The 25,915-nt window shown below is 57.9% G+C and overlaps 1 protein-coding gene across 4 annotated transcripts in view; it reads right to left on the reverse strand.

Annotated features, from left to right (window-relative positions):
* Nucleotides 1-25,682, reverse strand: part of RHBDL3 (rhomboid like 3) — a 65,646-nt gene extending 39,964 nt beyond the window's left edge. The window contains exon 1 of one of the 4 annotated variants that reach the window (XM_072131906.1): nucleotides 25,510-25,682. In XM_072131906.1, the coding sequence (XP_071988007.1) occupies nucleotides 25,510-25,527 (18 nt within the window). In that variant the 5' untranslated portion in view covers nucleotides 25,528-25,682. Of the gene's footprint in view, nucleotides 1-23,163; nucleotides 23,826-25,476 lie in introns of those variants that run through there. The other 3 variants (XM_072131905.1, XM_072131903.1, XM_072131902.1) reach the window with 3 other exon arrangements.
* Between the last annotated feature and the right edge of the window lie 233 nt (nucleotides 25,683-25,915).

The raw sequence follows: 25,915 nt of genomic DNA on the forward strand, positions 1-25,915 counted from the left end.
TCCTGTGTGTATATGAGGTGTCGGGCAGTGTACGGGGGTCTCCTGTGTGTATATGAGGTGTCGGGCAGTGTGCGGGGGTCTCCTGTGTGTATATGAGGTGTCTGGCAGTGTGCGGGGGTCTCCTGTGTGTATATGAGGTGTCGGGCAGTGTACGGGGGTCTCCTGTGTGTATGTGAGGTGTCGGGCAGTGTACGGGGGTCTCCTGTGTGTATATGAGGTGTCGGGCAGTGTACGGGGGTCTCCTGTGTGTATATGAGGTGTATGGCAGTGTGCGGGGGTCTCCTGTGTGTATATGAGGTGTCGGGCAGTGTGCGGGGGTCTCCTGTGTGTATATGAGGTGTCTGGCAGTGTGCGGGGGTCTCCTGTGTGTATATGAGGTGTCTGGCAGTGTACGGGGGTCTCCTGTGTGTATATGAGGTGTCGGGCAGTGTACGGGTGTCTCCTGTGTGTATATGAGGTGTCGGGCAGTGTACGGGGGTCTCCTGTGTGTATATGAGGTGTCGGGCAGTGTGCGGGGGTCTCCTGTGTGTATATGAGGTGTCCAGCAGTGTGTGGGGGTCTCCTGTGTGTATATGAGGTGTCTGGCAGTGTGTGGGGGTCTCCTGTGTGTATATGAGGTGTCTGGCTTTGTACGGGGGTCTCCTGTGTGTATATGAGGTGTCGGGCAGTGTACGGGGGTCTCCTGTGTGTATATGAGGTGTCCGGCAGTGTGTGGGGGTCTCCTGTGTGTATATGAGGTGTCCGGCAGTGTGTGGGGGTCTCCTGTGTGTATATGAGGTGTCGGGCAGTGTGCGGGGGTCTCCTGTGTGTATATGAGGTGTCGGGCAGTGTACGGGGGTCTCCTGTGTGTATATGAGGTGTCTGGCAGTGTACGGGGGTCTCCTGTGTGTATATGAGGTGTCCGGCAGTGTGTGGGGGTCTCCTGTGTGTATATGAGGTGCCGGGCAGTGTACGGGGGTCTCCTGTGTGTATATGAGGTGTCGGGCAGTGTGCGGGGGCCTCCTGTGTGTATATGAGGTATCGGGCAGTGTGCGGGGGTCTCCTGTGTGTATATGAGGTGTCCGGCAGTGTGTGGGGGTCTCCTGTGTGTATATGAGGTGTCGGGCAGTGTGCGGGGGTCTCCTGTGTGTATATGAGGTGTCGGGCAGTGTACGGGGGTCTCCTGTGTGTATATGAGGTGTCCGGCAGTGTGTGGGGGTCTCCTGTGTGTATATGAGGTGTCTGGCAGTGTGCGGGGGTCTCCTGTGTGTATATGAGGTGTCGGGCAGTGTACGGGTGTCTCCTGTGTGTATATGAGGTGTCGGGCAGTGTGCGGGGGTCTCCTGTGTGTATATGAGGTGTCGGGCAGTGTACGGGGGTCTCCTGTGTGTATATGAGGTGTCGGGCAGTGTGCGGGGGTCTCCTGTGTGTATATGAGGTGTCTGGCAGTGTGTGGGGGTCTCCTGTGTGTATATGAGGTGTCGGGCAGTGTACGGGGGTCTCCTGTGTGTATATGAGGTGTCTGGCAGTGTGCGGGGGTCTCCTGTGTGTATATGAGGTGTCGGGCAGTGTACGGGGGTCTCCTGTGTGTATATGAGGTGTCTGGCAGTGTACGGGGGTCTCCTGTGTGTATATGAGGTGTCGGGCAGTGTGCGGGGGTCTCCTGTGTGTATATGAGGTGTCGGGCAGTGTGCGGGGGTCTCCTGTGTGTATATGAGGTGCCGGGCAGTGTGTGGGGGTCTCCTGTGTGTATATGAGGTGTCGGGCAGTGTGTGGGGGTCTCCTGTGTGTATATGAGGTGTCGGGCAGTGTGTGGGGGTCTCCTGTGTGTATATGAGGTGTCTGGCAGTGTACGGGTGTCTCCTGTGTGTATATGAGGTGTCGGGCAGTGTGCGGGGGTCTCCTGTGTGTATATGAGGTGTCGGGCAGTGTACGGGGGTCTCCTGTGTGTATATGAGGTGTCGGGCAGTGTACGGGGGTCTCCTGTGTGTATATGAGGTGTCTGGCAGTGTACGGGGGTCTCCTGTGTGTATATGAGGTGTCGGGCAGTGTGCGGGGGTCTCCTGTGTGTATATGAGGTGTCGGGCAGTGTGTGGGGGCCTCCTGTGTGTATATGAGGTGTCGGGCAGTGTGCGGGGGTCTCCTGTGTGTATATGAGGTGTCTGGCAGTGTGTGGGGGTCTCCTGTGTGTATATGAGGTGTCTGGCAGTGTACGGGGGTCTCCTGTGTGTATATGAGGTGTCGGGCAGTGTGCGGGGGTCTCCTGTGTGTATATGAGGTGTCGGGCAGTGTGCGGGGGTCTCCTGTGTGTATATGAGGTGTCGGGCAGTGTGCGGGGGTCTCCTGTGTGTATATGAGGTGTCGGGCAGTGTGCGGGGGTCTCCTGTGTGTATATGAGGTGTCGGGCAGTGTGCGGGGGTCTCCTGTGTGTATATGAGGTGTCGGGCAGTGTGCGGGGGTCTCCTGTGTGTATATGAGGTGTCGGGCAGTGTGCGGGGGTCTCCTGTGTGTATATGAGGTGTCTGGCAGTGTGCGGGGGTCTCCTGTGTGTATATGAGGTGTCTGGCAGTGTGCGGGGGTCTCCTGTGTGTATATGAGGTGTCGGGCAGTGTACGGGGGTCTCCTGTGTGTATATGAGGTGTCGGGCAGTGTGCGGGGGTCTCCTGTGTGTATATGAGGTGTCGGGCAGTGTACGGGGGTCTCCTGTGTGTATATGAGGTGTCCGGCAGTGTACGGGGGTCTCCTGTGTGTATATGAGGTGTCTGGCAGTGTACGGGGGTCTCCTGTGTGTATATAAGGTGTCGGGCAGTGTGTGGGGGTCTCCTGTGTGTATATGAGGTGTCGGGCAGTGTGCGGGGGTCTCCTGTGTGTATATGAGGTGTCTGGCAGTGTACGGGGGTCTCCTGTGTGTATATGAGGTGTCTGGCAGTGTACGGGGGTCTCCTGTGTGTATATGAGGTGTCGGGCAGTGTACGGGGGTCTCCTGTGTGTATATGAGGTGTCGGGCAGTGTACGGGGGTCTCCTTTGCGTATATGAGGTGTCGGGCAGTGTGCGGGGGTCTCCTGTGTGTATATGAGGTGTCGGGCAGTGTGTGGGGGTCTCCTGTGTGTATATGAGGTGTCGGGCAGTGTACGGGGGTCTCCTGTGTGTATATGAGGTGTCGGGCAGTGTACGGGGGTCTCCTGTGTGTATATGAGGTGTCGGGCAGTGTACGGGGGTCTCCTGTGTGTATATGAGGTGTCTGGCAGTGTGCGGGGGTCTCCTGTGTGTATATGAGGTGTCGGGCAGTGTACGGGGGTCTCCTGTGTGTATATGAGGTGTCGGGCAGTGTACGGGGGTCTCCTGTGTGTATATGAGGTGTCGGGCAGTGTACGGGAGTCTCCTGTGTGTATATGAGGTGTCGGGCAGTGTGCGGGGGTCTCCTGTGTGTATATGAGGTGTCGGGCAGTGTACGGGGGTCTCCTGTGTGTATATGAGGTGTCGGGCAGTGTACGGGGGTCTCCTGTGTGTATATGAGGTGTCGGGCAGTGTACGGGGGCCTCCTGTGTGTATATGAGGTGTCGGGCAGTGTACGGGGGCCTCCTGTGTGTATATGAGGTGTCGGGCAGTGTGCGGGGGTCTCCTGTGTGTATATGAGGTGTCTGGCAGTGTGCGGGGGTCTCCTGTGTGTATATGAGGTGTCTGGCAGTGTACGGGGGTCTCCTGTGTGTATATGAGGTGTCGGGCAGTGTACGGGTGTCTCCTGTGTGTATATGAGGTGTCGGGCAGTGTACGGGGGTCTCCTGTGTGTATATGAGGTGTCGGGCAGTGTGCGGGGGTCTCCTGTGTGTATATGAGGTGTCCAGCAGTGTGTGGGGGTCTCCTGTGTGTATATGAGGTGTCTGGCAGTGTGTGGGGGTCTCCTGTGTGTATATGAGGTGTCTGGCTTTGTACGGGGGTCTCCTGTGTGTATATGAGGTGTCGGGCAGTGTACGGGGGTCTCCTGTGTGTATATGAGGTGTCCGGCAGTGTGTGGGGGTCTCCTGTGTGTATATGAGGTGTCCGGCAGTGTGTGGGGGTCTCCTGTGTGTATATGAGGTGTCGGGCAGTGTGCGGGGGTCTCCTGTGTGTATATGAGGTGTCGGGCAGTGTACGGGGGTCTCCTGTGTGTATATGAGGTGTCTGGCAGTGTACGGGGGTCTCCTGTGTGTATATGAGGTGTCCGGCAGTGTGTGGGGGTCTCCTGTGTGTATATGAGGTGCCGGGCAGTGTACGGGGGTCTCCTGTGTGTATATGAGGTGTCGGGCAGTGTGCGGGGGCCTCCTGTGTGTATATGAGGTATCGGGCAGTGTGCGGGGGTCTCCTGTGTGTATATGAGGTGTCCGGCAGTGTGTGGGGGTCTCCTGTGTGTATATGAGGTGTCTGGCAGTGTGCGGGGGTCTCCTGTGTGTATATGAGGTGTCGGGCAGTGTGCGGGGGTCTCCTGTGTGTATATGAGGTGTCGGGCAGTGTACGGGGGTCTCCTGTGTGTATATGAGGTGTCCGGCAGTGTGTGGGGGTCTCCTGTGTGTATATGAGGTGTCTGGCAGTGTGCGGGGGTCTCCTGTGTGTATATGAGGTGTCGGGCAGTGTACGGGTGTCTCCTGTGTGTATATGAGGTGTCGGGCAGTGTGCGGGGGTCTCCTGTGTGTATATGAGGTGTCGGGCAGTGTGCGGGGGTCTCCTGTGTGTATATGAGGTGTCGGGCAGTGTGCGGGGGTCTCCTGTGTGTATATGAGGTGTCTGGCAGTGTGTGGGGGTCTCCTGTGTGTATATGAGGTGTCGGGCAGTGTACGGGGGTCTCCTGTGTGTATATGAGGTGTCTGGCAGTGTGCGGGGGTCTCCTGTGTGTATATGAGGTGTCGGGCAGTGTACGGGGGTCTCCTGTGTGTATATGAGGTGTCTGGCAGTGTACGGGGGTCTCCTGTGTGTATATGAGGTGTCGGGCAGTGTGCGGGGGTCTCCTGTGTGTATATGAGGTGTCGGGCAGTGTGCGGGGGTCTCCTGTGTGTATATGAGGTGCCGGGCAGTGTGTGGGGGTCTCCTGTGTGTATATGAGGTGTCGGGCAGTGTGTGGGGGTCTCCTGTGTGTATATGAGGTGTCGGGCAGTGTACGGGTGTCTCCTGTGTGTATATGAGGTGTCGGGCAGTGTACGGGGGTCTTCTGTGTGTATATGAGGTGTCCGGCAGTGTGTGGGGGTCTCCTGTGTGTATATGAGGTGTCTGGCAGTGTGCGGGGGTCTTCTGTGTGTATATGAGGTGTCCGGCAGTGTGTGGGGGTCTCCTGTGTGTATATGAGGTGTCTGGCAGTGTACGGGTGTCTCCTGTGTGTATATGAGGTGTCGGGCAGTGTGCGGGGGTCTCCTGTGTGTATATGAGGTGTCGGGCAGTGTACGGGGGTCTCCTGTGTGTATATGAGGTGTCGGGCAGTGTACGGGGGTCTCCTGTGTGTATATGAGGTGTCTGGCAGTGTACGGGGGTCTCCTGTGTGTATATGAGGTGTCGGGCAGTGTACGGGGGTCTCCTGTGTGTATATGAGGTGTCGGGCAGTGTACGGGGGTCTCCTGTGTGTATATGAGGTGTCGGGCAGTGTGTGGGGGTCTCCTGTGTGTATATGAGGTGTCGGGCAGTGTACGGGGGTCTCCTGTGTGTATATGAGGTGTCGGGCAGTGTGCGGGGGTCTCCTGTGTGTATATGAGGTGTCGGGCAGTGTATGGGGGTCTCCTGTGTGTATATGAGGTGTCGGGCAGTGTGCGGGGGTCTCCTGTGTGTATATGAGGTGTCGGGCAGTGTGCGGGGGGTCTCCTGTGTGTATATGAGGTGTCGGGCAGTGAGCGGGGGTTTCCTGTGTGTATATGAGGTGTCGGGCAGTGAGCGGGGGTCTCCTGTGTGTATATGAGGTGTCGGGCAGTGTACGGGGGTCTCCTGTGTGTATATGAGGTGTCGGGCAGTGTGCGGGGGTCTCCTGTGTGTATATGAGGTGTCGGGCAGTGTGCGGGTGTCTCCTGTGTGTATATGAGGTGTCGGGCAGTGTACGGGGGTCTCCTGTGTGTATATGAGGTGTCGGGCAGTGTGCGGGGGTCTCCTGTGTGTATATGAGGTGTCTGGCAGTGTGCGGGGGTCTCCTGTGTGTATATGAGGTGTCTGGCAGTGTGCGGGGGGTCTCCTGTGTGTATATGAGGTGTCGGGCAGTGTACGGGGGTCTCCTGTGTGTATATGAGGTGTCGGGCAGTGTGCGGGGGCCTCCTGTGTGTATATGAGGTATCGGGCAGTGTGCGGGGGTCTCCTGTGTGTATATGAGGTGTCCGGCAGTGTGTGGGGGTCTCCTGTGTGTATATGAGGTGTCTGGCAGTGTACGGGGGTCTCCTGTGTGTATATGAGGTGTCGGGCAGTGTGCGGGGGTCTCCTGTGTGTATATGAGGTGTCGGGCAGTGTACGGGGGTCTCCTGTGTGTATATGAGGTGTCGGGCAGTGTGCGGGGGTCTCCTGTGTGTATATGAGGTGTCGGGCAGTGTACGGGGGTCTCCTGTGTGTATATGAGGTGTCTGGCAGTGTACGGGGGTCTTCTGTGTGTATATGAGGTGTCGGGCAGTGTGCGGGGGTCTCCTGTGTGTATATGAGGTGTCTGGCAGTGTGTGGGGGCCTCCTGTGTGTATATGAGGTGTCGGGCAGTGTGCGGGGGTCTCCTGTGTGTATATGAGGTGTCTGGCAGTGTACGGGTGTCTCCTGTGTGTATATGAGGTGTCGGGCAGTGTGCGGGGGTCTCCTGTGTGTATATGAGGTGTCGGGCAGTGTACGGGGGTCTCCTGTGTGTATATGAGGTGCCGGGCAGTGTGCGGGGGTCTCCTGTGTGTATATGAGGTGTCTGGCAGTGTACGGGGGTCTCCTGTGTGTATATGAGGTGCCGGGCAGTGTACGGGGGTCTCCTGTGTGTATATGAGGTGTCGGGCAGTGTACGGGGGTCTCCTGTGTGTATATGAGGTGTCTGGCAGTGTACGGGGGTCTCCTGTGTGTATATGAGGTGTCGGGCAGTGTGCGGGGGTCTCCTGTGTGTATATGAGGTGTCAGGCAGTGTGCGGGGGTCTCCTGTGTGTATATGAGGTGTCGGGCAGTGTACGGGGGTCTCCTGTGTGTATATGAGGTGTCGGGCAGTGTGCGGGGGTCTCCTGTGTGTATATGAGGTGTCGGGCAGTGTACGGGGGTCTCCTGTGTGTATATGAGGTGTCTGGCAGTGTACGGGGGTCTCCTGTGTGTATATGAGGTGTCGGGCAGTGTACGGGGGTCTCCTGTGTGTATATGAGGTGTCGGGCAGTGTGCGGGGGCCTCCTGTGTGTATATGAGGTATCGGGCAGTGTGCGGGGGTCTCCTGTGTGTATATGAGGTGTCCGGCAGTGTGTGGGGGTCTCCTGTGTGTATATGAGGTGTCTGGCAGTGTACGGGGGTCTCCTGTGTGTATATGAGGTGTCGGGCAGTGTGCGGGGGTCTCCTGTGTGTATATGAGGTGTCGGGCAGTGTACGGGGGTCTCCTGTGTGTATATGAGGTGTCGGGCAGTGTGCGGGGGTCTCCTGTGTGTATATGAGGTGTCGGGCAGTGTACGGGGGTCTCCTGTGTGTATATGAGGTGTCTGGCAGTGTACGGGGGTCTTCTGTGTGTATATGAGGTGTCGGGCAGTGTGCGGGGGTCTCCTGTGTGTATATGAGGTGTCGGGCAGTGTGTGGGGGCCTCCTGTGTGTATATGAGGTGTCGGGCTGTGTGCGGGGGTCTCCTGTGTGTATATGAGGTGTCTGGCAGTGTACGGGGGTCTCCTGTGTGTATATGAGGTGCCGGGCAGTGTACGGGGGTCTCCTGTGTGTATATGAGGTGTCGGGCAGTGTACGGGGGTCTCCTGTGTGTATATGAGGTGTCTGGCAGTGTACGGGGGTCTCCTGTGTGTATATGAGGTGTCGGGCAGTGTGCGGGGGTCTCCTGTGTGTATATGAGGTGTCAGGCAGTGTGCGGGGGTCTCCTGTGTGTATATGAGGTGTCGGGCAGTGTACGGGGGTCTCCTGTGTGTATATGAGGTGTCGGGCAGTGTGCGGGGGTCTCCTGTGTGTATATGAGGTGTCGGGCAGTGTACGGGGGTCTCCTGTGTGTATATGAGGTGTCTGGCAGTGTACGGGGGTCTCCTGTGTGTATATGAGGTGTCGGGCAGTGTACGGGGGTCTCCTGTGTGTATATGAGGTGTCGGGCAGTGTACGGGTGTCTCCTGTGTGTATATGAGGTGTCTGGCAGTGTGCGGGGGTCTCCTGTGTGTATATGAGGTGTCTGGCAGTGTACGGGGGTCTCCTGTGTGTATATGAGGTGTCGGGCAGTGTACGGGGGTCTCCTGTGTGTATATGAGGTGCCGGGCAGTGTACGGGGGTCTCCTGTGTGTATATGAGGTGTCGGGCAGTGTGCAGGGGTCTCCTGTGTGTATATGAGGTGTCGGGCAGTGTGCGGGGGTCTCCTGTGTGTATATGAGGTGTCGGGCAGTGTACGGGGGTCTCCTGTGTGTATATGAGGTGTCGGGCAGTGTGCGGGGGTCTCCTGTGTGTATATGAGGTGTCGGGCAGTGTACGGGGGTCTCCTGTGTGTATATGAGGTGTCGGGCAGTGTGCGGGGGTCTCCTGTGTGTATATGAGGTATCGGGCAGTGTACGGGGGTCTCCTGTGTGTATATGAGGTGTCGGGCAGTGTACGGGGGTCTCCTGTGTGTATATGAGGTGTCGGGCAGTGTGCGGGGGTCTCCTGTGTGTATATGAGGTGTCGGGCAGTGTGCGGGGGTCTCCTGTGTGTATATGAGGTGTCGGGCAGTGTGCGGGGGTCTCCTGTGTGTATATGAGGTATCGGGCAGTGTGCGGGGGTCTCCTGTGTGTATATGAGGTGTCGGGCAGTGTACGGGGGTCTCCTGTGTGTATATGAGGTGTCGGGCAGTGTGCGGGGGTCTCCTGTGTGTATATGAGGTGTCGGGCAGTGTGCGGGGGTCTCCTGTGTGTATATGAGGTGTCTGGCAGTGTGCGGGGGTCTCCTGTGTGTATATGAGGTGTCGGGCAGTGTGCGGGGGTCTCCTGTGTGTATATGAGGTGTCTGGCAGTGTGTGGGGGTCTCCTGTGTGTATATGAGGTGTCTGGCAGTGTGCGGGGGTCTCCTGTGTGTATGTGAGGTGTCGGGCAGTGTGCGGGGGTCTCCTGTGTGTATATGAGGTGTCGGGCAGTGTGCGGGGGTCTCCTGTGTGTATATGAGGTGTCAGGCAGTGTACGGGGGTCTCCTGTGTGTATATGAGGTGTCTGGCAGTGTACGGGGGTCTCCTGTGTGTATATGAGGTGTCGGGCAGTGTATGGGGGTCTCCTGTGTGTATATGAGGTGTCAGGCAGTGTACGGGGGTCTCCTGTGTGTATATGAGGTGTCAGGCAGTGTACGGGGGTCTCCTGTGTGTATGTGAGGTGTCGGGCAGTGTGCGGGGGTCTCCTGTGTGTATATGAGGTGTCGGGCAGTGTGCGGGGGTCTCCTGTGTGTATATGAGGTGTCAGGCAGTGTACGGGGGTCTCCTGTGTGTATATGAGGTGTCTGGCAGTGTACGGGGGTCTCCTGTGTGTATATGAGGTGTCGGGCAGTGTATGGGGGTCTCCTGTGTGTATATGAGGTGTCAGGCAGTGTACGGGGGTCTCCTGTGTGTATATGAGGTGTCGGGCAGTGTGCGGGGGTCTCCTGTGTGTATATGAGGTGTCGGGCAGTGTGCGGGGGTCTCCTGTGTGTATATGAGGTATCGGGCAGTGTGCGGGGGTCTCCTGTGTGTATATGAGGTGTCGGGCAGTGTACGGGGGTCTCCTGTGTGTATATGAGGTGTTGGGCAGTGTACGGGGGTCTCCTGTGTGTATATGAGGTGTCGGGCAGTGTACGGGGGTCTCCTGTGTGTATATGAGGTGTCGGGCAGTGTGCGGGGGTCTCCTGTGTGTATATGAGGTGTCGGGCAGTGTGCGGGGGTCTCCTGTGTGTATATGAGGTGTCTGGCAGTGTGCGGGGGTCTCCTGTGTGTATATGAGGTGTCGGGCAGTGTGCGGGGGTCTCCTGTGTGTATATGAGGTGTCTGGCAGTGTGTGGGGGTCTCCTGTGTGTATATGAGGTGTCTGGCAGTGTACGGGGGTCTCCTGTGTGTATATGAGGTGTCAGGCAGTGTACGGGGGTCTCCTGTGTGTATATGAGGTGTCTGGCAGTGTACGGGGGTCTCCTGTGTGTATATGAGGTGTCGGGCAGTGTACGGGGGTCTCCTGTGTGTATATGAGGTGTCGGGCAGTGTGCGGGGGTCTCCTGTGTGTATATGAGGTGTCCGGCAGTGTACGGGGGTCTCCTGTGTGTATATGAGGTGTCGGGCAGTGTGCGGGGGTCTCCTGTGTGTATATGAGGTGTCGGGCAGTGTACGGGGGTCTCCTGTGTGTATATGAGGTGTCTGGCAGTGTGCGGGGGTCTCCTGTGTGTATATGAGGTGTCTGGCAGTGTACGGGGGTCTCCTGTGTGTATATGAGGTGTCGGGCAGTGTACGGGGGTCTCCTGTGTGTATATGAGGTGTCCGGCAGTGTGCGGGGGTCTCCTGTGTGTATATGAGGTGTCGGGCAGTGTACGGGGGTCTCCTGTGTGTATATGAGGTGTCTGGCAGTGTGCGGGGGTCTCCTGTGTGTATATGAGGTGTCCGGCAGTGTGTGGGGGTCTCCTGTGTGTATATGAGGTGTCGGGCAGTGTGCGGGGGTCTCCTGTGTGTATATGAGGTGTCGGGCAGTGTATGGGGGTCTCCTGTGTGTATATGAGGTGTCCGGCAGTGTGTGGGGGTCTCCTGTGTGTATATGAGGTGTCGGGCAGTGTGCGGGGGTCTCCTGTGTGTATATGAGGTGTCGGGCAGTGTGCGGGGGTCTCCTGTGTGTATATGAGGTGTCGGGCAGTGTACGGGGGTCTCCTGTGTGTATATGAGGTATCGGGCAGTGTACGGGGGTCTCCTGTGTGTATATGAGGTGTCTGGCAGTGTGCGGGGGGTCTCCTGTGTGTATATGAGGTGTCGGGCAGTGTACGGGGGTCTCCTGTGTGTATATGAGGTGTCGGGCAGTGTGCGGGGGTCTCCTGTGTGTATATGAGGTGTCGGGCAGTGTGCGGGGGTCTCCTGTGTGTATATGAGGTGTCTGGCAGTGTGTTGGGGTCTCCTGTGTGTATATGAGGTGTCGGGCAGTGTGCGGGGGTCTCCTGTGTGTATATGAGGTGTCGGGCAGTGTGCGGGGGTCTCCTGTGTGTATATGAGGTGTCCGGCAGTGTGTGGGGGTCTCTTGTGTGTATATGAGGTGTCGGGCAGTGTGTGGGGGTCTCCTGTGTGTATATGAGGTGTCCGGCAGTGTGCGGGGGTCTCCTGTGTGTATATGAGGTGTCGGGCAGTGTGCGGGGGTCTCCTGTGTGTATATGAGGTGTCCGGCAGTGTACGGGGGTCTCCTGTGTGTATATGAGGTGTCCGGCAGTGTACGGGGGTCTCCTGTGTGTATATGAGGTGTCTGGCAGTGTACGGGGGTCTCCTGTGTGTATATGAGGTGTCGGGCAGTGTGCGGGGGTCTCCTGTGTGTATATGAGGTGTCGGGCAGTGTGCGGGGGTCTCCTGTGTGTATATGAGGTGCCGGGCAGTGTGCGGGGGTCTCCTGTGTGTATATGAGGTGTCTGGCAGTGTGCGGGGGTCTCCTGTGTGTATATGAGGTGTCGGGCAGTGTACGGGGGTCTCCTGTGTGTATATGAGGTGTCTGGCAGTGTGCGGGGGTCTCCTGTGTGTATATGAGGTGTCGGGCAGTGTACGGGGGTCTCCTGTGTGTATATGAGGTGTCTGGCAGTGTGCGGGGGTCTCCTGTGTGTATATGAGGTGTCGGGCAGTGTGCGGGGGTCTCCTGTGTGTATATGAGGTGTCGGGCAGTGTGCGGGGGTCTCCTGTGTGTATATGAGGTGTCGGGCAGTGTGCGGGGGTCTCCTGTGTGTATATGAGGTGTCTGGCAGTGTGCGGGGGTCTCTTGTGTGTATATGAGGTGTCGGGCAGTGTGCGGGGGTCTCCTGTGTGTATATGAGGTGTCGGGCAGTGTACGGGGGTCTCCTGTGTGTATATGAGGTGTCGGGCAGTGTACGGGGGTCTCCTGTGTGTATATGAGGTGTCAGGCAGTGTACGGGGGTCTCCTGTGTGTATATGAGGTGTCTGGCAGTGAGCGGGGGTCTCCTGTGTGTATATGAGGTGTCGGACAGTGTGCAGGGTCTCCTGTGTGTATATGAGGTGTCGGGCAGTGTATGGGGGTCTCCTGTGTGTATATGAGGTGTCGGGCAGTGTACGGGGGTCTCCTGTGTGTATGTGAGGTGTCGGGCAGTGTGCGGGGGTCTCCTGTGTGTATATGAGGTGTCGGGCAGTGTGCGGGGGTCTCCTGTGTGTATATGAGGTGTCGGGCAGTGTGCGGGGGTCTCCTGTGTGTATATGAGGTGTCGGGCAGTGTGCGGGGGTCTCCTGTGTGTATATGAGGTATCGGGCAGTGTGCGGGGGTCTCCTGTGTGTATATGAGGTGTCGGGCAGTGTACGGGGGTCTCCTGTGTGTATATGAGGTGTTGGGCAGTGTACGGGGGTCTCCTGTGTGTATATGAGGTGTCGGGCAGTGTACGGGGGTCTCCTGTGTGTATATGAGGTGTCGGGCAGTGTGCGGGGGTCTCCTGTGTGTATATGAGGTGTCGGGCAGTGTGCGGGGGTCTCCTGTGTGTATATGAGGTGTCTGGCAGTGTGCGGGGGTCTCCTGTGTGTATATGAGGTGTCGGGCAGTGTGCGGGGGTCTCCTGTGTGTATATGAGGTGTCTGGCAGTGTGTGGGGGTCTCCTGTGTGTATATGAGGTGTCTGGCAGTGTACGGGGGTCTCCTGTGTGTATATGAGGTGTCAGGCAGTGTACGGGGGTCTCCTGTGTGTATATGAGGTGTCTGGCAGTGTACGGGGGTCTCCTGTGTGTATATGAGGTGTCGGGCAGTGTGCGGGGGTCTCCTGTGTGTATATGAGGTGTCGGGCAGTGTGCGGGGGTCTCCTGTGTGTATATGAGGTGTCCGGCAGTGTACGGGGGTCTCCTGTGTGTATATGAGGTGTCGGGCAGTGTGCGGGGGTCTCCTGTGTGTATATGAGGTGTCGGGCAGTGTACGGGGGTCTCCTGTGTGTATATGAGGTGTCTGGCAGTGTGCGGGGGTCTCCTGTGTGTATATGAGGTGTCTGGCAGTGTACGGGGGTCTCCTGTGTGTATATGAGGTGTCGGGCAGTGTACGGGGGTCTCCTGTGTGTATATGAGGTGTCCGGCAGTGTGCGGGGGTCTCCTGTGTGTATATGAGGTGTCTGGCAGTGTGCGGGGGTCTCCTGTGTGTATATGAGGTGTCCGGCAGTGTGTGGGGGTCTCCTGTGTGTATATGAGGTGTCGGGCAGTGTGCGGGGGTCTCCTGTGTGTATATGAGGTGTCGGGCAGTGTATGGGGGTCTCCTGTGTGTATATGAGGTGTCCGGCAGTGTGTGGGGGTCTCCTGTGTGTATATGAGGTGTCGGGCAGTGTGCGGGGGTCTCCTGTGTGTATATGAGGTGTCGGGCAGTGTGCGGGGGTCTCCTGTGTGTATATGAGGTGTCGGGCAGTGTACGGGGGTCTCCTGTGTGTATATGAGGTATCGGGCAGTGTACGGGGGTCTCCTGTGTGTATATGAGGTGTCTGGCAGTGTGCGGGGGGTCTCCTGTGTGTATATGAGGTGTCGGGCAGTGTACGGGGGTCTCCTGTGTGTATATGAGGTGTCGGGCAGTGTGCGGGGGTCTCCTGTGTGTATATGAGGTGTCGGGCAGTGTGCGGGGGTCTCCTGTGTGTATATGAGGTGTCTGGCAGTGTGTTGGGGTCTCCTGTGTGTATATGAGGTGTCGGGCAGTGTGCGGGGGTCTCCTGTGTGTATATGAGGTGTCGGGCAGTGTGCGGGGGTCTCCTGTGTGTATATGAGGTGTCCGGCAGTGTGTGGGGGTCTCTTGTGTGTATATGAGGTGTCGGGCAGTGTGTGGGGGTCTCCTGTGTGTATATGAGGTGTCTGGCAGTGTGCGGGGGTCTCCTGTGTGTATATGAGGTGTCGGGCAGTGTGCGGGGGTCTCCTGTGTGTATATGAGGTGTCGGGCAGTGTACGGGGGTCTCCTGTGTGTATATGAGGTGCCGGGCAGTGTACGGGGGTCTCCTGTGTGTATATGAGGTGTCGGGCAGTGTACGGGGGTCTCCTGTGTGTATATGAGGTGTCGGGCAGTGTGCGGGGGTCTCCTGTGTGTATATGAGGTGTCGGGCAGTGTACGGGGGTCTCCTGTGTGTATATGAGGTGTCGGGCAGTGTGCGGGGGTCTCCTGTGTGTATATGAGGTGTCGGGCAGTGTGCGGGGGTCTCTTGTGTGTATATGAGGTGTCGGGCAGTGTGCGGGGGTCTCCTGTGTGTATATGAGGTATCGGGCAGTGTACGGGGGTCTCCTGTGTGTATATGAGGTGTCGGGCAGTGTACGGGGGTCTCCTGTGTGTATATGAGGTGTCCGGCAGTGTACGGGGGTCTCCTGTGTGTATATGAGGTGTCCGGCAGTGTACGGGGGTCTCCTGTGTGTATATGAGGTGTCTGGCAGTGTACGGGGGTCTCCTGTGTGTATATGAGGTGTCGGGCAGTGTGCGGGGGTCTCCTGTGTGTATATGAGGTGTCGGGCAGTGTGCGGGGGTCTCCTGTGTGTATATGAGGTGCCGGGCAGTGTGCGGGGGTCTCCTGTGTGTATATGAGGTGTCTGGCAGTGTGCGGGGGTCTCCTGTGTGTATATGAGGTGTCGGGCAGTGTACGGGGGTCTCCTGTGTGTATATGAGGTGTCTGGCAGTGTGCGGGGGTCTCCTGTGTGTATATGAGGTGTCGGGCAGTGTACGGGGGTCTCCTGTGTGTATATGAGGTGTCTGGCAGTGTGCGGGGGTCTCCTGTGTGTATATGAGGTGTCGGGCAGTGTGCGGGGGTCTCCTGTGTGTATATGAGGTGTCGGGCAGTGTGCGGGGGTCTCCTGTGTGTATATGAGGTGTCGGGCAGTGTGCGGGGGTCTCCTGTGTGTATATGAGGTGTCTGGCAGTGTGCGGGGGTCTCTTGTGTGTATATGAGGTGTCGGGCAGTGTGCGGGGGTCTCCTGTGTGTATATGAGGTGTCGGGCAGTGTACGGGGGTCTCCTGTGTGTATATGAGGTGTCGGGCAGTGTGCGGGGGTCTCCTGTGTGTATATGAGGTGTCGGGCAGTGTACGGGGGTCTCCTGTGTGTATATGAGGTGTCTGGCAGTGTGCGGGGGTCTCCTGTGTGTATATGAGGTGTCCGGCAGTGTGTGGGGGTCTCCTGTGTGTATATGAGGTGTCGGGCAGTGTGCGGGGGTCTCCTGTGTGTATATGAGGTGTCGGGCAGTGTACGGGGGTCTCCTGTGTGTATATGAGGTGTCTGGCAGTGTGCGGGGGTCTCCTGTGTGTATATGAGGTGTCCGGCAGTGTGTGGGGGTCTCCTGTGTGTATATGAGGTGTCGGGCAGTGTGCGGGGTCTCTTGTGTGTATATGAGGTGTCGGGCAGTGTGCGGGGGTCTCCTGTGTGTATATGAGGTGTCTGGCAGTGTGCGGGGGTCTCTTGTGTGTATATGAGGTGTCGGGCAGTGTGCGGGGGTCTCCTGTGTGTATATGAGGTGTCGGGCAGTGTGTGGGGGTCTCCTGTGTGTATATGAGGTGTCGGGCAGTGTACGGGGGTCTCCTGTGTGTATATGAGGTGCCGGGCAGTGTACGGGGGTCTCCTGTGTGTATATGAGGTGTCGGGCAGTGTACGGGGGTCTCCTGTGTGTATATGAGGTGTCGGGCTGTGTGCGGGGGTCTCCTGTGTGTATATGAGGTGTCGGGCAGTGTACGGGGGTCTCCTGTGTGTATATGAGGTGTCGGGCAGTGTGCGGGGGTCTCCTGTGTGTATATGAGGTGTCTGGCAGTGTGCGGGGGTCTCCTGTGTGTATATGAGGTGTCGGGCAGTGTACGGGGGTCTCCTGTGTGTATATGAGGTGTCGGGCAGTGTGCGGGGGTCTCCTGTGTGTATATGAGGTGTCTGGCAGTGAGCGGGGGTCTCCTGTGTGTATATGAGGTGTCGGACAGTGTGCAGGGTCTCCTGTGTGTATATGAGGTGTCGGGCAGTGAGCGGGGGTCTCCTGTGTGTATATGAGGTGCCGGGCAGTGTACGGGGGTCTCCTGTGTGTATATGAGGTGTCGGGCAGTGTACGGGGGTCTCCTGTGTGTATATGAGGTGTCGGGCAGTGAGCGGGGGTCTCCTGTGTGTATATGAGGTGTCCGGCAGTGTGTGGGGGTCTCCTGTGTGTATATGAGGTGTCGGGCAGTGTGCGGGGGTCTCCTGTGTGTATATGAGGTGTCGGGCAGTGTACGGGGGTCTCCTGTGTGTATATGAGGTGTCTGGCAGTGTACGGGGGTCTCCTGTGTGTATATGAGGTGTCTGGCAGTGTGCGGGGGTCTCCTGTGTGTATATGAGGTGTCTGGCAGTGTACGGGGGTCTCCTGTGTGTATATGAGGTGTCGGGCAGTGTGCGGGGGTCTCCTGTGTGTATATGAGGTGTCTGGCAGTGTACGGGGGTCTCCTGTGTGTATATGAGGTGTCGGGCAGTGTACGGGGGTCTCCTGTGTGTATATGAGGTGTCGGGCAGTGTACGGGGGTCTCCTGTGTGTATATGAGGTGTCGGGCAGTGTACGGGGGTCTCCTGTGTGTATATGAGGTGTCGGGCAGTGTGCGGGGGTCTCCTGTGTGTATATGAGGTGTCGGGCAGTGTGCGGGGGTCTCCTGTGTGTATATGAGGTGTCGGGCAGTGTGCGGGGGGTCTCCTGTGTGTATATGAGGTGTCTGGCAGTGTACGGGGGTCTCCTGTGTGTATATGAGGTGTCGGGCAGTGTGCGGGGGTCTCCTGTGTGTATATGAGGTGTCGGGCAGTGTGCGGGGGTCTCCTGTGTGTATATGAGGTGTCGGGCAGTGTACGGGGGTCTCCTGTGTGTATATGAGGTGTCGGGCAGTGTACGGGGGTCTCCTGTGTGTATATGAGGTGTCGGGCAGTGTACGGGGGTCTCCTGTGTGTATATGAGGTGTCGGGCAGTGTGCGGGGGTCTCCTGTGTGTATATGAGGTGTCTGGCAGTGTGCGGGGGTCTCCTGTGTGTATATGAGGTGTCGGGCAGTGTACGGGTGTCTCCTGTGTGTATATGAGGTGTCGGGCAGTGTACGGGGGTCTCCTGTGTGTATATGAGGTGTCGGGCAGTGTGTGGGGGTCTCCTGTGTGTATATGAGGTGTCGGGCAGTGTACGGGGGTCTCCTGTGTGTATATGAGGTGTCGGGCAGTGTGCGGGGGTCTCCTGTGTGTATATGAGGTGTCGGGCAGTGTGCGGGGGTCTCCTGTGTGTATATGAGGTGCCGGGCAGTGTACGGGGGTCTCCTGTGTGTATATGAGGTGTCGGGCAGTGTGCGGGGGTCTCCTGTGTGTATATGAGGTGCCGGGCAGTGTACGGGGGTCTCCTGTGTGTATATGAGGTGTCGGGCAGTGTGCGGGGGTCTCCTGTGTGTATATGAGGTGTCGGGCAGTGTGCGGGGGGTCTCCTGTGTGTATATGAGGTGTCTGGCAGTGTACGGGGGTCTCCTGTGTGTATATGAGGTGTCGGGCAGTGTACGGGGGTCTCCTGTGTGTATATGAGGTGTCGGGCAGTGTGCGGGGGTCTCCTGTGTGTATATGAGGTGTCGGGCAGTGTGCGGGGGTCTCCTGTGTGTATATGAGGTGTCGGGCAGTGTGCGGGGGTCTCCTGTGTGTATATGAGGTGTCGGGCAGTGTGCGGGGGTCTCCTGTGTGTATATGAGGTGTCGGGCAGTGTGCGGGGGTCTCCTGTGTGTATATGAGGTATCGGGCAGTGTGCGGGGGTCTCCTGTGTGTATATGAGGTGTCTGGCAGTGTACGGGGGTCTCCTGTGTGTATATGAGGTGTCGGGCAGTGTACGGGGGTCTTCTGTGTGTATATGAGGTGTCTGGCAGTGTACGGGGGTCTCCTGTGTGTATATGAGGTGTCTGGCAGTGTACGGGGGTCTCCTGTGTGTATATGAGGTGTCGGGCAGTGTGTGTGGGTCTCCTGTGTGTATATGAGGTGTCGGGCAGTGAGCGGGGGTCTTCTGTGTGTATATGAGGTGTCTGGCAGTGTACGGGGGTCTCCTGTGTGTATATGAGGTGTCCGGCAGTGTGCGGGGGTCTCCTGTGTGTATATGAGGTGTCGGGCAGTGTACGGGGGTCTCCTGTGTGTATATGAGGTGTCCGGCAGTGTGCGGGGGTCTCCTGTGTGTATATGAGGTGTCGGGCAGTGTACGGGGGTCTTCTGTGTGTATATGAGGTGTCTGGCAGTGTACGGGGGTCTCCTGTGTGTATATGAGGTGTCGGGCAGTGTACGGGGGTCTCCTGTGTGTATATGAGGTGCCGGGCAGTGTACGGGGGTCTCCTGTGTGTATATGAGGTGTCGGGCAGTGTACGGGGGTCTCCTGTGTGTATATGAGGTGCCGGGCAGTGTACGGGGGTCTCCTGTGTGTATATGAGGTGTCGGGCAGTGTGCGGGGGTCTCCTGTGTGTATATGAGGTGTCGGGCAGTGTGCGGGGGTCTCCTGTGTGTATATGAGGTGTCGGGCAGTGTGCGGGGGTCTCCTGTGTGTATATGAGGTGTCGGGCAGTGTACGGGGGTCTTCTGTGTGTATATGAGGTGTCTGGCAGTGTACGGGGGTCTCCTGTGTGTATATGAGGTGTCTGGCAGTGTACGGGGGTCTCCTGTGTGTATATGAGGTGTCGGGCAGTGTGTGTGGGTCTCCTGTGTGTATATGAGGTGTCGGGCAGTGAGCGGGGGTCTCCTGTGTGTATATGAGGTGCCGGGCAGTGTACGGGTGTCTCCTGTGTGTATATGAGGTGTCGGGCAGTGTGCGGGGGTCTCCTGTGTGTATATGAGGTGTCGGGCAGTGTGTGGGGGTCTCCTGTGTGTATATGAGGTGTCGGGCAGTGTGCGGGGGTCTCCTGTGTGTATATGAGGTGTCCGGCAGTGTACGGGGGTCTCCTGTGTGTATATGAGGTGTCTGGCAGTGTACGGGGGTCTCCTGTGTGTATATGAGGTGTCGGGCAGTGTGTGGGGGTCTCCTGTGTGTATATGAGGTGTCTGGCAGTGTACGGGGGTCTCCTGTGTGTATATGAGGTGTCGGGCAGTGTGCGGGGGTCTCCTGTGTGTATATGAGGTGTCGGGCAGTGTGTGTGGGTCTCCTGTGTGTATATGAGGTGTCGGGCAGTGTGCGGGGGTCTCCTGTGTGTATATGAGGTGTCGGGCAGTGTACGGGGGTCTCCTGTGTGTATATGAGGTGTCGGGCAGTGAGCGGGGGTCTCCTGTGTGTATATGAGGTGCCGGGCAGTGTACGGGGGTCTCCTGTGTGTATATGAGGTGTCGGGCAGTGTGTGTGGGTCTCCTGTGTGTATATGCGGTGCCGGGCAGTGTGCGGGGGTCTCCTGTGTGTATATGAGGTGTCGGGCAGTGTGTGGGGGTCTCCTGTGTGTATATGAGGTGTCGGGCAGTGTGCGGGGGTCTCCTGTGTGTATATGAGGTGTCGGGCAGTGTACGGGGGTCTCCTGTGTGTATATGAGGTGTCGGGCAGTGTGCGGGGGTCTCCTGTGTGTATATGAGGTGTCTGGCAGTGTACGGGGGTCTCCTGTGTGTATATGAGGTATCGGGCAGTGTACGGGGGTCTCCTGTGTGTATATGAGGTGTCTGGCAGTGTACGGGGGTCTCCTGTGTGTATATGAGGTGTCTGGCAGTGTGCGGGGGTCTCCTGTGTGTATATGAGGTGTCGGGCAGTGTGCGGGGGTCTCCTGTGTGTATATGAGGTGTCTGGCAGTGTGCGGGGGGTCTCCTGTGTGTATATGAGGTGTCGGGCAGTGTACGGGGGTCTCCTGTGTGTATATGAGGTGTCGGGCAGTGTGCGGGGGTCTCCTGTGTGTATATGAGGTGCCGGGCAGTGTACGGGGGTCTCCTGTGTGTATATGAGGTGTCTGGCAGTGTACGGGGGTCTTCTGTGTGTATATGAGGTGTCTGGCAGTGTACGGGGGTCTCCTGTGTGTATATGAGGTGTCTGGCAGTGTACGGGGGTCTCCTGTGTGTATATGAGGTGTCGGGCAGTGTGTGTGGGTCTCCTGTGTGTATATGAGGTGTCGGGCAGTGAGCGGGGGTCTTCTGTGTGTATATGAGGTGTCTGGCAGTGTACGGGGGTCTCCTGTGTGTATATGAGGTGTCCGGCAGTGTGCGGGGGTCTCCTGTGTGTATATGAGGTGTCGGGCAGTGTACGGGGGTCTCCTGTGTGTATATGAGGTGTCCGGCAGTGTGCGGGGGTCTCCTGTGTGTATATGAGGTGTCGGGCAGTGTACGGGGGTCTTCTGTGTGTATATGAGGTGTCTGGCAGTGTACGGGGGTCTCCTGTGTGTATATGAGGTGTCGGGCAGTGTACGGGGGTCTCCTGTGTGTATATGAGGTGCCGGGCAGTGTACGGGGGTCTCCTGTGTGTATATGAGGTGTCGGGCAGTGTGCGGGGGTCTCCTGTGTGTATATGAGGTGCCGGGCAGTGTACGGGGGTCTCCTGTGTGTATATGAGGTGTCGGGCAGTGTGCGGGGGTCTCCTGTGTGTATATGAGGTGTCGGGCAGTGTGCGGGGGTCTCCTGTGTGTATATGAGGTGTCGGGCAGTGTGCGGGGGTCTCCTGTGTGTATATGAGGTGTCGGGCAGTGTACGGGGGTCTTCTGTGTGTATATGAGGTGTCTGGCAGTGTACGGGGGTCTCCTGTGTGTATATGAGGTGTCGGGCAGTGTGCGGGGGTCTCCTGTGTGTATATGAGGTGTCGGGCAGTGTGTGGGGGTCTCCTGTGTGTATATGAGGTGTCGGGCAGTGTGCGGGGGTCTCCTGTGTGTATATGAGGTGTCCGGCAGTGTGCGGGGGTCTCCTGTGTGTATATGAGGTGTCTGGCAGTGTGCGGGGGTCTCCTGTGTGTATATGAGGTGTCTGGCAGTGTACGGGGGTCTCCTGTGTGTATATGAGGTGTCGGGCAGTGTGTGTGGGTCTCCTGTGTGTATATGAGGTGTCGGGCAGTGAGCGGGGGTCTCCTGTGTGTATATGAGGTGCCGGGCAGTGTACGGGGGTCTCCTGTGTGTATATGAGGTGTCGGGCAGTGTATGGGGGTCTCCTGTGTGTATATGAGGTGTCTGGCAGTGTGCGGGGGTCTCCTGTGTGTATATGAGGTGTCGGGCAGTGTGCGGGGGTCTCCTGTGTGTATATGAGGTGTCTGGCAGTGTACGGGGGTCTCCTGTGTGTATATGAGGTGTCGGGCAGTGTGCGGGGGTCTCCTGTGTGTATATGAGGTGTCGGGCAGTGTACGGGGGTCTCCTGTGTGTATATGAGGTGTCTGGCAGTGTGCGGGGGTCTCCTGTGTGTATATGAGGTGTCGGGCAGTGTGCGGGGGTCTCCTGTGTGTATATGAGGTGTCTGGCAGTGTATGGGGGTCTCCTGTGTGTATATGAGGTGTTGGGCAGTGTGCGGGGGTCTCCTGTGTGTATATGAGGTGTCGGGCAGTGTGCGGGGGTCTCCTGTGTGTATATGAGGTGTCGGGCAGTGTGCGGGGGTCTCCTGTGTGTATATGAGGTGTCGGGCAGTGTGCGGGGGTCTCCTGTGTGTATATGAGGTGTCTGGCAGTGTACGGGGGTCTCCTGTGTGTATATGAGGTGTCGGGCAGTGTACGGGGGTCTCCTGTGTGTATATGAGGTGTCTGGCAGTGTGTGTGGGTCTCCTGTGTGTATATGAGGTGTCGGGCAGTGTGCGGGGGTCTCCTGTGTGTATATGAGGTGTCGGGCAGTGTGTGGGGGTCTCCTGTGTGTATATGAGGTGTCGGGCAGTGTGCGGGGGTCTCCTGTGTGTATATGAGGTGTCCGGCAGTGTACGGGGGTCTCCTGTGTGTATATGAGGTGTCTGGCAGTGTACGGGGGTCTCCTGTGTGTATTTGAGGTGTCGGGCAGTGTGTGGGGGTCTCCTGTGTGTATATGAGGTGTCTGGCAGTGTACGGGGGTCTCCTGTGTGTATATGAGGTGTCGGGCAGTGTGCGGGGGTCTCCTGTGTGTATATGAGGTGTCGGGCAGTGTGTGTGGGTCTCCTGTGTGTATATGAGGTGTCGGGCAGTGTGCGGGGGTCTCCTGTGTGTATATGAGGTGTCGGGCAGTGTACGGGGGTCTCCTGTGTGTATATGAGGTGTCGGGCAGTGAGCGGGGGTCTCCTGTGTGTATATGAGGTGCCGGGCAGTGTACGGGGGTCTCCTGTGTGTATATGAGGTGTCGGGCAGTGTGTGTGGGTCTCCTGTGTGTATATGCGGTGCCGGGCAGTGTGCGGGGGTCTCCTGTGTGTATATGAGGTGTCGGGCAGTGTGTGGGGGTCTCCTGTGTGTATATGAGGTGTCGGGCAGTGTGCGGGGGTCTCCTGTGTGTATATGAGGTGTCGGGCAGTGTACGGGGGTCTCCTGTGTGTATATGAGGTGTCGGGCAGTGTGCGGGGGTCTCCTGTGTGTATATGAGGTGTCTGGCAGTGTGCGGGGGTCTCCTGTGTGTATATGAGGTGCCGGGCAGTGTACGGGGGTCTCCTGTGTGTATATGAGGTGTCGGGCAGTGTGCGGGGGTCTCCTGTGTGTATATGAGGTGTCTGGCAGTGTACGGGGGTCTCCTGTGTGTATATGAGGTGTCGGGCAGTGTGCGGGGGTCTCCTGTGTGTATATGAGGTGTTGGGCAGTGTACGGGGGTCTCCTGTGTGTATATGAGGTGTCGGGCAGTGTGCGGGGGTCTCCTGTGTGTATATGAGGTGTCGGGCAGTGTGTGTGGGTCTCCTGTGTGTATATGAGGTGTCGGGCAGTGTATGGGGGTCTCCTGTGTGTATATGTAGGGGGAGGAGTACACACTATTATGTAACTACCCCCTCCCCCTGTAGCTTTATTTAGCCTCCAAGTCAGAACATCCGATTAAAAAGAAGAAAATACGACTTACAGCTTCCACAGGTGCAACATCCACAGACTCCAAAACTTCAATGTTCTCTGCCTCAGAGCAGCCGGGCACTGCTGAGGGGCAACCGACCATTGCTGAGGGGCAACCGGGCACTGCTGAGGGGCAACTGACCATTGCTGAGGGGCAACCGACCAATGCTGAGGGGCAACCGGGCACTGCTGAGGGGCAGCTGACCAATGCTGAGGGGCAACTGACCAATGCTGAGGGGCAACTGACCAATGCTGAGGGGCAATGATCTTTTGGTGGAGGGCAACAGGACACTGCCGGGGGGCACTTGGGACCATTGTGTTCTTGCATTGTATTCCACGCTTTTGAGAAAGGGACCAGCCGAAGGGAATAGTTGGAAGCTTTGCAGTTCTGCTCCACTTGTGGACTACTGACAATTGCAGAAGTTCCCTCGTAGTTCCGCTCCACCTGTGCAGGAGACCCCCCATAGTTCTGCTCCACCTGTGCAGGAGACCCCCCATAGTTCTGCTCCACCTGTGCAGGAGACCCCCCATAGTTCTGCTCCACCTGTGCAGGAGGTCCCCCACAGTTCTGCTCCACCTGTGCAGGAGGTCCCCCATAGTTCCGCTCCACCTGTGCAGGAGATCCCCCATAGTTCCGCTCCACCTGTGCAGGAGACCCCCCATAGTTCCCCTCCACCTGTGCAGGAGACCCCCCATAGTTCCGCTCCACCTGTGCAGGAGATCCCCCATAGTTCTGCTCCACCTGTGCAGGAGACCCCCCATAGTTCTGCTCCACCTGTGCAGGAGGTCCCCCACAGTTCTGCTCCACCTGTGCAGGAGACCCCCCATAGTTCTGCTCCACCTGTGCAGGAGACCCCCCATAGTTCCGCTCCACCTGTGCAGGAGATCCCCCATAGTTCTGCTCCACCTGTGCAGGAGACCCCCCATAGTTCTGCTCCACCTGTGCAGGAGACCCCCCATAGTTCTGCTCCACCTGTGCAGGAGGTCCCCCACAGTTCTGCTCCACCTGTGCAGGAGGTCCCCCATAGTTCTGCTCCACCTGTGCAGGAGACCCCCCATAGTTCCGCTCCACCTGTGCAGGAGATCCCCCATAGTTCTGCTCCACCTGTGCAGGAGACCCCCCATAGTTCCGCTCCACCTGTGCAGGAGACACCCCATAGTTCCGCTCCACCTGTGCAGGAGATCCCCCATAGTTCTGCTCCACCTGTGCAGGAGATCCCCCATAGTTCTGCTCCACCTGTGCAGGAGGTCCCCCATAGTTCTGCTCCACCTGTGCAGGAGATCCCCCATAGTTCTGCTCCACCTGTGCAGGAGATCCCCCATAGTTCCGCTCCACCTGTGCAGGAGACCCCCCATAGTTCCGCTCCACCTGTGCAGGAGGTCCCCCATAGTTCTGCTCCACCTGTGCAGGAGATCCCCCATAGTTCTGCTCCACCTGTGCAGGAGACCCCCCATAGTTCTGCTCCACCTGTGCAGGAGACCCCCCATAGTTCTGCTCCACCTGTGCAGGAGACCCCCCATAGTTCTGCTCCACCTGTGCAGGAGACCCCCCATAGTTCTGCTCCACCTGTGCAGGAGACCCCCCATAGTTCTGCTCCACCTGTGCAGGAGACCCCCCATAGTTCTGCTCCACCTGTGCAGGAGACCCCCCATAGTTCTGCTCCACCTGTGCAGGAGACCCCCCATAGTTCTGCTCCACCTGTGCAGGAGACCCCCCATAGTTCCGCTCCACCTGTGCAGGAGACCCCCCATAGTTCCGCTCCACCTGTGCAGGAGATCCCCCATAGTTCTGCTCCACCTGTGCAGGAGACCCCCCATAGTTCTGCTCCACCTGTGCAGGAGACCCCCCATAGTTCTGCTCCACCTGTGCAGGAGACCCCCCATAGTTCTGCTCCACCTGTGCAGGAGATCCCCCATAGTTCAGCTCCACCTGTGCAGGAGACCCCCCATAGTTCTGCTCCACCTGTGCAGGAGGTCCCCCATAGTTCAGCTCCACCTGTGCAGGAGATCCCCCATAGTTCCGCTCCACCTGTGCAGGAGGTCCCCCATAGTTCAGCTCCACCTGTGCAGGAGACCCCCCATAGTTCTGCTCCACCTGTGCAGGAGACCCCCCATAGTTCAGCTCCACCTGTGCAGGAGACCCCCCATAGTTCCGCTCCACCTGTGCAGGAGGTCCCCCATAGTTCTGCTCCACCTGTGCAGGAGACCCCCCATAGTTCTGCTCCACCTGTGCAGGAGACCCCCCATAGTTCTGCTCCACCTGTGCAGGAGACCCCCCATAGTTCTGCTCCACCTGTGCAGGAGATCCCCCATAGTTCCGCTCCACCTGTGCAGGAGACCCCCCATAGTTCTGCTCCACCTTCTCCTGCTCGCTCATTCTCCAGTCTCAGCCGCCGGGCAGGGGGTGGCAGATTTGGCAGAGGAGGGGGCTGCAGCTTCCATCTGCTCAGATCCCTGCAGATTCTCCAGGCTGACTGATCGGAGCAGCTGCCTGACATCATGTCTTCTACAGCTCCAGAGCTGCGCACATCACACAGGGGGAGGAGGGTGATCAACTCACAGCTCAAAGACAACAATACGGGAGAGACAGCTGAGGGACACTACCCAAAGACCCCCCCCCCCCAAACAAACCCATAGAACCCACAGCTTTAAGAATCCCACCCAAGACCCAAAGACCTCACATGTGAGAGACCCCCACACAACAGGTCAGAGACCCTCCCCATGGATCACACAGACAAGATATTATAGTAGATAAGGATGGAAAA

This window comes from Engystomops pustulosus, unplaced genomic scaffold, assembly GCF_040894005.1.
Source record: "Engystomops pustulosus unplaced genomic scaffold, aEngPut4.maternal MAT_SCAFFOLD_173, whole genome shotgun sequence".
NCBI classification, from domain to species: Eukaryota; Metazoa; Chordata; class Amphibia; order Anura; family Leptodactylidae; genus Engystomops; species Engystomops pustulosus.